Source organism: Dromiciops gliroides, chromosome 1, assembly GCF_019393635.1.
Source record: "Dromiciops gliroides isolate mDroGli1 chromosome 1, mDroGli1.pri, whole genome shotgun sequence".
Taxonomy (NCBI): domain Eukaryota; kingdom Metazoa; phylum Chordata; class Mammalia; order Microbiotheria; family Microbiotheriidae; genus Dromiciops; species Dromiciops gliroides.
The window spans coordinates 624,683,476-624,694,310 of record NC_057861.1 but is presented as its reverse complement, the minus strand read 5'-3'; the positions used below and the strand labels follow the sequence as shown (position 1 = coordinate 624,694,310).

General features: G+C 42.0%; 1 protein-coding gene across 1 annotated transcript; it reads right to left on the bottom strand.

Annotated features, from left to right (window-relative positions):
- Positions 1 to 2,168: 2,168 nt before the first annotated feature.
- On the bottom strand, positions 2,169 to 4,025 carry LOC122734316 (hemoglobin subunit zeta-like). Its single transcript, XM_043975044.1, has 3 exons — positions 3,931 to 4,025; positions 2,768 to 2,972; positions 2,169 to 2,297 (listed from the first exon to the last, which is right to left on the bottom strand). Exons 1-3 carry the CDS (start codon positions 4,023 to 4,025, stop codon positions 2,169 to 2,171), a joined length of 429 nt encoding a protein of 142 aa, XP_043830979.1.
- Positions 4,026 to 10,835: the final 6,810 nt, after the last annotated feature.

Genomic DNA, 10,835 nt, shown 5'->3' with positions numbered 1-10,835 from the left:
CCAGGGAAGTTAATGAACGAAGGAATGAATGAATGAACCATCGAATTGATAAATCATTGGATAAATTAGTGAATTAACAAATTAGAGAATAAATGAAGCAATGGGCTCTACTATTGGGAGACTCCAATAAAAAGTCAGAGAGGTCTTAAGTCTCGACTGTTCTGAGCCTCAGTTTCCCCATCTATAAAATGAGTGGGTTGTGTTCGACGGACTCTAAAGCTCTTTGACTTTTTTTATTTTTTATTTTTAGTGAAGCAGTTGGGGTTAAGTGACTTGCCCAGCGTCACACAGCTAGTAAGTGTTAAGTGTCTGAGGCCGGATTTGAACTCAGGTACTCCTGACTCCAGGGCCGGTGCTCTATCCACTGCGGCCACCTAGCTGCCCCTACTCTTTGACTTTTAACATTTTGTGTTCCCAAATCTCTTATAGTTCTGAAATTCTTTAACAATTCGAATAATACAAAAATTTAAAAAAATTTTGAATAATATATAATTAATATTATATTGCATAAATATGTAATTATGCTTGTATATATCACATATCCAGTATAGTAAAGCATCCCCTTTTAGTGGCCAGAGGACTGCCATGGGTATTTGGAAGATGCTCCCTCTGGCACTCAGGTGTAACATTTCACAGCCATCGCTACATCTTCCCTTCCCCTCGCCTCCCTACCCCCATTGGCAAGGCTTACCAATTCTGCCTTTACAACGTTCTCCATCTCTTTCCTTGGTTGCCTTTTCTACTCTCACACAACCAATACCCCAAGGCAAACCCTCAGTACCTCTCTCTCTCCTGGGCTACTGGCACTGCTTCCTAATTAGACTCTCCACTTCTACCCTCCACAAAGCTGCCAAGATAATCTTCCTGCACACTGTACACTGCTTGCCTGCTGAGGAGTAATGAGAAGCTTCTTATTACCTCTAGAATAAAGCTTGGTATTTAAAAGTCCTTTCCAAACACACTGTGGCTTGGCTTGGTAAGCTTATTTCACACAATTCCTCTTTATGCACTCTGTTCCAGCCAGACTGGTTTGGTGTTGTTCCCTGAATTCAATATTCCATATCTTTCTCCCATACCTTCAATGCTCTCCCTTCCCTTGGAATCCCTAGATTCCTTCAAGTCTTCTCTGAAAGCCCATGTTGGTGTCCTTTGCCTCCTCAAGTTATCCTGTGTATAGTTAGCTATCTATTTAAACTCAAAAGACCGTAAGGCTTCCAGAGGTCAGGGACTATTTTTGTTTTCTCTTCATATTCCTGGAATGGAGCACAGTGCTTTGCACAAAGTAGATGCTAAATAAATAGGATTGGAATACACATTCCCTGCCCTAAATCATCCCAGTACAAAAGAGAAGTGGGACTGAATGCAGAAATCTTGTATTAAGTCATTATTTAGGTGACTTTGAGCTAGTTATTTAACCCCTCATATTTATATAGCTCTTTATGATTGACAAAGCACCTTTCTTCCTATAGAGTAGATAGTACAATGATTATTATTCCCATTTTGCAGATGAGGAAACTAAAGGGGAATAATAATTTTTTCCCCACCCAATTCATTGGCCCCTTCCAGTTTTGACACTTTTTTCTTCTAAGATCTCTTTCAGGACTGATAGTCTGTGTTCTATATTTTAAGTCCCACTTCTAACATTCTGTGGTCTTTGGTTCTCTGTCCAAATGTCCAATAATCTCCTAGCTCTGTCCACTGATCTCTTCCCTGCTGGGCTCTCAGTTCTTGCTCTTTCCCCTTAACATCAATGATTCCCCTTCAAAATTAGTCACTCCCTCTGTAGCTGCTACTAAATTAGGTGGTTTTGATTTTGCCTTGGAAAAAACCCTCAAAACCAAAAACATTGGTCAAGCTTGATTTAGGGTGTCCTAACCATGACCACAACTCTGACTTTAATCTTCCATCTTATCCCCTTCTTTTCCCTTTCCCAAAGGATCTGAGACTTTTATCTTTAATTGGTTTCTTGGAATAGAAACCATTAAAAATCATGAAAATAGACACAGAGACTCTGACTTCATTTGTCTATCCATTTATTAGGGTGTCATGAAGGACAGAACAGTATTGGAGAAGGGGGAGAGCAGAAAGGGATGAAAGGATGAGATGAAGCTCCAGCGCTCAGTGGCAGTGAAGCCCCCTTTGTCTTTCCAGGGCTAAGTCCAGGAGGCTTATCTGTACTTCTCAGTCAGGACTGAAGCGACTTTGGACAGGAATTTGTCCCAGGCAGCATGGGCCTCCGCAGTGAAGTCAGCAGGGAAGTGGGCAGCAATAGTAACCAGGAAGGTGTGAGATAGGAACTGCCAAGACAAAAGAAAGAAGAATGTAAAAATTGGGGGACTGGGGGAATGAGTGGGGCAAGAAATTAGTCAAGTGACAGTGAGAAGAGGACAAAATGTTGGGGAGGGGGAAAGGTAGGAACTGAAGAGATAAAGAGGAGAATCAGGTTAAATATCAGAGACTGGAGGAACAGGATGAGACGCAGGAAACGGGAGAGAAGGAGCGGATTTTTGAGTGTTTAGAAGAGAAAAGAGGTAAGACATCGAGGGATGGGAGGATAGAAGGAAATGAGACATTGGGGTATAGAAGAAAGAAGGGAGTAGAGCATTGAGGGGATGGAGGAGTAAAGAGGGTGAGGCTCTAGGGGATAGGGGGCATAGAGTGGACCCCTTGTGAACTGGGTTCTTACTTCTTGGGGAGATCAACTATCTTTCTCTAGGGCCCAGACAGTGGCAACCTCTGCTGCCCCACCTTGAGGCCAAATCCTCACCTTAAAGTTGACAGGATCCACTCTGAGGATGTAGGCATGGAGCTCACTGAGCTTGGACAGCGCACTTTCAATGTTGTCAATGTTCTTGACAGCATCCCCAATAGCACTGGCCACCTTGGAGCCGTGGCCACGCAGCTGGGCTGAGCCAGGGTGCAGGTCAAAGTGGGGGAAGTAGGTCTTGGTCTGGGGGTAGCTGGCGAAGAGCCTGGGGAGAAGGAGAACACAGAGTCTTAGTTGAATCTACTTAGCTTGAGCTACTATTCATTGTGACCTGGGGCAAATCACTTTTATCTTTCTGACATTCATTCAGGTTCCATGTTTAAAATGGAAATAACCATAGTGACATTATCTTCTTCACAAGTGCTTGCAAAGAAAACCCTTCCAGTACTGTAAAGTGCTGTGGGACACAGAATTCTGGAGCAGAAAATGGTAGAACTAGTCGAGATTGTGGAATAGAAGTATAGTGTGTAAGAGGCAGAAGAAACCTTCCAAGATAGAGTTTAGAAGGACAGAATGAGGAAGTAGAAGATATTTTATAAGACCTTTTAAAGTATTTTTCTGGTCTGATCTTGAAGGGCCTTAGGGCCACAGGGATTGCTAAAATTATTACATAGCCACGTGCAGCAATCACCTGGAGCACATTTCATTTTCATGGCACCGAAAGCTCTCTTTTCACCTATGGTGTCACCTTATAGTTTACAAAGAGATACTTTATAAGGATAGAAAATGACAAATTTGGTGGAGAGGACCTGAGAGACCATTTTATAAATAGGAAAAAAAAAATCAGACCTAGGGAAGTTAAGAGGAAACTTGTCCAAGGTTAGACAAATTGTCCCTTGCTCTTCACCATCCTTATGTCTAAGCCAGTCCTGATTCCCTAGAAGTGATCTCAAGCAGAGCCTATAACTAAAGTTCAAGGCTTTACAAGGCCAGGATAGGATATGGCTATGAGTCCTCCCTGTTCTGGACCAGGGCCAGCCTGGCAAGGTGGAATTTTCTGAAATTTACAGAAACAATCCAGGAAGGACTTGATTTTGGAAGGACTGGAGGTATCCCTATCAGAGTTCCTGTCCCTGGGCTCCTTAGCGCTCCCCAAAATAGCACCCCTCCTCAAATCCCAAGGTATGAAAGTATGGGGTCTTGGGCCCCAGGGCTGCTCTTACCTCTCCAAGGCCTCGGTACCAATGGAATCAGCCTGGGTAGCAATCTTGGTCCAGATGCTAGCAATGAGCGTTTTTTCAGACTTGGTCAGAGACATGGTGGTTGTGTCAGGGGTGAGGTCAAGTTATTCCTGTGGTGAAGACTCAGGAAAAACCTAGGTTGGTTTCTGCTCTCTGATGGCCTCCTTATGTAGGGCCAGGGGCAGAGTGTAGCTGGACAGCTGCCCATAGCCATTGGCCAGTGAAGAAGAGGCCTCCCAAAGAGGTGGAGTCATCTTATCTCTCTTAGAGACAATGGCTTGGTGGGCAAAAGGGCTAGGGGCTCCATAGAGTTGGGTGGGGCAGTTAGGGTGTGTAAGAGAGGGGGCTATCAGGTCCTCCCATCTTCACAGAGGCACAGAAGGGGGGCGTTGGCCATAGCCCTGAACACAAGGTCCTGGGGGAGATATGGAGGCCGAAGGGACCCTGGCCCCAGCGACCTGTCCAGTAAGCTTCATTGGACTACAAGTTAGAGTTCTGGCTCTGTGGCTAATTTTATTCAAGCCTAAGCAAGTCCCTTCCTTTCTGTGTCTATTTCCTCCTCCATAAGATTGAGCTAGACTTGGGAAGCATCACTGGGCTGGAAAGAACATTAATGGAATGAGAAGAGTCAGGTTCAAATGTTAGCCCTGTAATTCATTACTTGTGGCCCAATCCCTTAACTTCCCTGGACTTTAGTGAAGGGATTGGCCTGCTCACTAGATGATTTTTAGGGTCTTTCCAGTTCGAAATCCTCTGACTCCAGAGGACCTCTAAGAAACCTGCTAGGACTGACATTTTGTTAGTCCATGATATGCTCACTAACAGTGTAGGTCAACTACACATGTATAACTTATATTGAATTGCTTGAGTTCTTAAGTAGGAGTGGGAAGGGAGGAAGAGAATTTGGAACACAAAGTTTTAAAAATTGATGTTGAAATTTGTTTTCACGTGTAATTTGGGGAAAAATTAAAATTCCAAATTAAAAACAAAAACAAAAAACAGTGTATGTCTGTCCCAAAGGATAGGTCTCTGGAGACTTTGGATATAGGTGGGAAAAGAGTGTCTCAAAGAGGAAGGGAGTCTAACTTGAATTCCCCACCTCATTCACAAAGTTTTTCTTCAGTACTCTAGTACACATCAATTCTCTCACTTGAACCCCTTCCCCTGAACTTATGTATTACTTGTACAATTTATGTCTAATTTCATGATACCTTGTGTTGGTCTCCAGTACAACATGTACCTCTTCAACCAATCTCGATGTTGGGTTAGGTTTCTTTTTCTCTCAATGGAGTCTGCCCAAGGCATGAGGTCATAGTAGTAAATCTTTTTTTTTTTTTTTTTTTTTTTTTTTTTTTGGGGGGCAATGGGGCTTAAGTGACTTGCCCAGGGTCACACAGCTAGTAAGTGTCAAGTGTCTGAGGCCAGATTTGAACTCAGGTACTCCTGAATCCAGGGCCAGTGCTTTATCCACTGTGCTATCTAGCTGCCCCCGTAGTAAATCTTTAATAAATAAATGCCTGCAAATGGAATGATTGAAGGCTAAAAGGAGAAGGAGCAGGAGAGAGAGAAAGCAGGAGAGGAGAAGGGAAGAGAGAGAAAGAGAGAGCTAGAGGAAGGAAGGAAGGAAGGAAGGAAGGAAGGAAGGAAGGAAGGAAGGAAGGAAGGAAGGAAGGAAGGAAGAAAAGAGAGAGAAGGACTGGGAGGGGGGAGCAAAATGGAAAAAGATATTAAAAGGGACAGAAAGGGGGAAGAAGGAAGTTACAAAAGGAGAAGAAAGGGAGAAAAGGAGAAAAGGTAAAGAGATATTTAAAGCTTTCCACAGTCTGGCTCCAATTTCCCTTTTCAGTTTTATTTTATACCAATCCCCTTCTGTTTTCTACATTCTAGCTAGACTGAACTGCTAAGTGACCCTTAATCTCCTCTTGCCCTTTCCCACCTCTGTGCAATTGCCCAGGCAGACCTCCATACCTAGAATATACACTTGCCTCACCCCCACCTTTTGGAATCTTTCTTTTCAGGTTCACTGTGAGTGCTACCTTCTCTAAGAAGTCTTCCCTGAGTTTCCCTATAGAATTGTGATCTGTTTCTATTCAGATTTTCCTGGAACATTTTTACTGGACCTCTCCTTTGCCTTTCTTTCATTTTCTCTTGTATCATATGAATGTTGTACAGTTATATCCCCATATATATTATAACCTCCTTAAGGACAGAGACTGTTATTTTCATGTTTGTACTTCTTTTAGTGCCTAGCAGGTAGAAATCACTTAATATATGTTTGTTGAATTGAAAAGGGAGAGGGCAGATGGCAGGGGAAGGAGGGGAAGGAAGAGGAAAGGAAGAAGGAAAAATAGAGGAGTAGATGATAATGAAAAAGTGGAAGAGGAAAAGAAGGAAGATGGAGAAAAGATAGATAAAAAGAGAAAGAAAATAAGAAGAGACCAAAAAAGATGAGATATAATGAGGAGGAAAAAATAGATGAAGAGCGGGAGGAGAGAAAAAAATGAGAGAAAGGATAGGGAAAGGGGAGAAGAAATAGATGGAAAAGGGAAAAGGGAAGGGATGAGAGAGGAAGAAAAAGTGGAAAGAGAAGAGAGAGGAGAGGAGTATAAGGGAGAGGAAGAGAAGAAGAAAAGAAAAGGGCATGTCTGTTTTGGGACCTAACAGAATTGTTCTGTCTACTAAATGTGGACTCTTTATCTGAACTCTTGTCCAAGTGTCAGCTCAGGGTCCTATGTGCCTATGTTTGAAATTCAGTGGGAGAAAAATTGGACATAGGCATTGGAGAGAAATATTGGGCAGGATTTAGTCAGAGCCATGAAGATCCCGTGAAACTGAATGAATGAATGAATGAATGAATGAATGAATGAATGAATGAAAAAGCATTTATTAAGCATTTGCTATGGGCTGGACTTGTTAGGCATTAGGAGTACAAATTATTATTATTTTTTTTAGATTTCTTGGACAATGTCCTTTATTCTAATCCTTTGGGGGGTTTTTTTGTTTGTTTTTGTTTGTTTGTTTGGTTTTGGTTTTGGTTTTGGTTTTTTTTGGGGTGAGGCAATTGGGGTTAAGTGACTTGCCCAGGGTCACACAGCTAGTAAGTGTTAAGTGTCTGAGGCCGGATTTGAACTCAGGTACTCCTGACTCCAGAGCCAGTGCTCCATCCACTGCGCCACCTAGCTGCCCTGGGAGTACAAATTTAAAAGCAAAGATAGCTCTTGACTTTAAAGATAATATATTCTTTTTTATCAAAGAAGTATTTTATTATTTTTCACTTACATGTAAAGATAGTTTTCAACATTTGTTTTTATAAGATTTTTAGTTCTAAATTTTTATCCCTCCTTCCTTTCCCTCTCCCCCACCCCCAGGACAGAAAGGAATCTGATATAGGTTATATATGTACAATTATCTTAAACATATTTCTTCATTAGTCATATTGTGAAAGAAAAATCAGAATGCAAGCAAAAAACCTCAAAAAAGGAAAAAAAAAACAGCCAAAAAGTAGAAACAGTATGGTTCAATCTGCAGTCAGAATACACATTTCTTTTTTCTGGATGTGGTGAACATTTTCTATCATGATTTCTTTGGAATTGTCTTGGATCATTGCACTGCTGAAAAGAGCCAAGTCAGTTGATCATCACACAATGTTGCTGTTACTGTGTACAATGTTTTCCTGGTTCTGTTCACTTCACTCAACATCAATCCACTTAAGTATTTCCAGGTTTTTCTGAAATCTGCCTGCTCATTGTTTCTTACAGCACACTAGTATGCCATTACATTCATATACCACAACTTGTTCAGTCATTCCCCAATTGATGGGCAACCCCTCAATTTCCAATTCCTTGCCACCACGAAAAGAGCAGTTATAAATATTTTTGTACATGTCGGTCCTTTTCCCTTTTTTATGATCTCAAAGAGCATATATTCTAATGGCAGAAACATCATACATAGAAGAACAATAGCCAGGGAATGGAACTTGTACGAGAAAGTTACTGGGATGGTAGGTGGGGCCATAAAAAGTATATTGATACACCCCATCCAGGAACAATGCAGTTGATTTGATGGAGAAGGCAGTTGGTGAGGAGGGTATGGAGGAAGTGGCCAGAGAGAAGAGAGAAGAGAAGCAATAGCTGGAACTTTCTTGAAATAATGTTCCAAGGGAAGCAGTCAAGAGATATCAGGGTGGAAATTCTTCTAGGGCATGGCCTCTAGTGTAGGTAGTGAAGTGGAAAAGGTAGCCTGAAAGACTGAAGAGGATGAGGGCAGGGACAGAGTGGTGAGAGGTCTTGTGGGTACAAAGGTATCAGTGGTTTCCAGAATATGCTTACTACTCCCTGGAGTCAAGTATGATCAAGGAACTGTTGTTCAGTTGTTTCAGTCATCTTTGTGACTCTATAGGGGCTTTCTTGTCAAAGATACCGGAGTGGTTTGCCATTTCTTTCTCCAGCTCATTTTATAGATGAGAGAACTGAGGCAAACAGGGTTAAGTGACTTGATGAGGGTCACACAGCTAGGAAGTGTGTGAGGCTGGATTTTATCTCAGGTCCTCCAAACTCCATGCCCAGGTCTCTTTCCATTTTGTCAACACATATATAGTAGGAACTTAAAAAAACCTTTGATATTTAATTGACTGGGTGTCCTCTGAGGTCCCTTCTAACTCTTAGAGTCTATGGTTCTACATAACGATCTAATCTAACTCCCTCATTCTATAGTTGGATCCTGAGGATCAGACAAATGGAATGACAGCTAGCTTGTAGTAGAGATGGTACTAGAACTCAAGTCTCTTTATGTCCAACCAGTCCAAAGCTTTTTAATTGAGCAACTGCTCTGTGCAGAGAGCTTGTTTTGGTCCTAAACATATATTCCCATTTACACTATCGGATTTTGGTTCAACATGACAATTACAGATACTCAAAAGTGAAAGGGAAGGTAATGAGCTCCCTATCATTTGAAATCTTTAAGCAAAGGTTGTCAGGGATGTTGCAGAGAGAATTTCTGTTCAAGTTCTGATTGCACCAGCTGACCTCAGAGGTCTCTTCCAGCTCTGAGATGTGAAGTCAATAGTTTATCTATCAGCCTGTGAGAATGCTGAGGCAGCATTGGATCTGATAACCTTTAACAAGTCAATCTAATGTCTTTGAGTCTGTTTCTTCATTCGAAAAATGGGGACTAATTCCTGTAGTACCCACTTGACAACACTTTTGTGAGGCTTATATGAGATCATATGCATAAGCACTTTGCAATTGGATACCCCAAAGAAATCAGAAAAAGGGGAAAGGATCTATATGTACAAAAATATTTATCCATAATATTTCTTTTTGTGATGGTAAAAAATTGGAAACTAAGAGAGTGCCTACTACCAATTGGGAAATGGCATAATTGTTATGAATGTTTTATTTTAAATGTCGAATGGGGGCAGTGGGAGTTGGGAAGGAAAGAAAATAAATGCTTATTAATTGAAAAAGTTGAATTGAATGTTGTATCAATTATTATTATTTATAAATAAGGAATAATAGTACCCACTTTGTAGGGTTATTGTAAGTATTTAATGAAATCATGTACTTAAAATACAATGTAAATGTCAGGTATATTCTTTCCTGCCCAACTTCCACCTCCTGAGTTCTAATTTGGCTGCTTGCTACTTTAAGGGGTTCTGCCTTGGATTGGTCACTGCTTTGGCATTCCACTGCTCTTGTGGGCCACACTTTTTACCCACCTATCCCCCTCTTTTACTATTTAAAAGTTCCCTACTCCCCCCTATGAACCATTTGCATTTTTCTTAAATATCTTCACACAGAACAGGATCCTCTCCATCCTCCCAGCTAGGGAAAGAACTTCCCCACCTCTTCTGACATACCTCTTTATATTCAGAAAATCTTCACCCTAATATTCTGCTGCAGCAGTTTTAGCCTATTCCCCACACTGCCCTCCGCTCCCAGGGAGACAGAGTAGCCATCCACCTGCATGAGATCCCTGCACCTACCATATTTGAAGACCCTTGTGACTTGGCAGGGGATCACATAGCTGGTCCTCTTTCTATGCAGCAACCCTGGGAAAAGACACCCTCCTCAGAACCAGCCCAGTCCTAAGAGTAGGCCAAACCTCATGGTAGAGCTCTAGTTGACAGAGCAGATTCATTCAATATTTCTTTCCTGATGTCCTACTATGGGCTCAAGTCAGTGCTCAGAAATAGGGAAATAGAGGAAAGTATGGTTCCTTCCATTTTCCCCAGACATATGCTTCATAACACTGGTGTAGTTCTTTGACCACAGGCCGTGGTGGTGCAGGTGGTGCAGTGGATAGAGCACTGGACCTGGAATCAGGAAGACCTGAGTGCAAATCCAACCTCAGAAACTTACTAGCTGTGTGACCCTGGGCAAGTCACCTGGGGCTGGTACAATGTCAGTTTCTTGAGGGGATGGACTATGTCCCCAGTACCTAGCACGGTACAGAAGGCACAATAGACACTTAATAAATGCTTCCTGATTTATTAATGATGTAGATAGGTGCTTTGACTCTAGGTGACCCAGGAGGGTGATGATGTCAATGACAGCAATAAATAAAATGGAGGAGGGGGCCAGGATTTGGGATGAAATTTGGGACATGTCAAGTTTGAGGTCTTTTGGGAATATCCAGGTGAAGCTATCCAGGGAGCTGGAAATGTGGGACTGCAGAATTTCAAGAGAGTAAGCCCTTTCCCCTCAGACATTTTATGTTACAACTACCTGCTGGACAGCCTCACCTGGATATTCCAAAAATGCCTCAATCTGATCTCTAACTTTCCAACCTTGTTTCAAACCACACTTTCTCTCTCATACACTCTACTTTCAGTCAAACTGAGCCACTAACTATTTCCCAAACTGGACAGGTCATCTTCTACCTTAGTG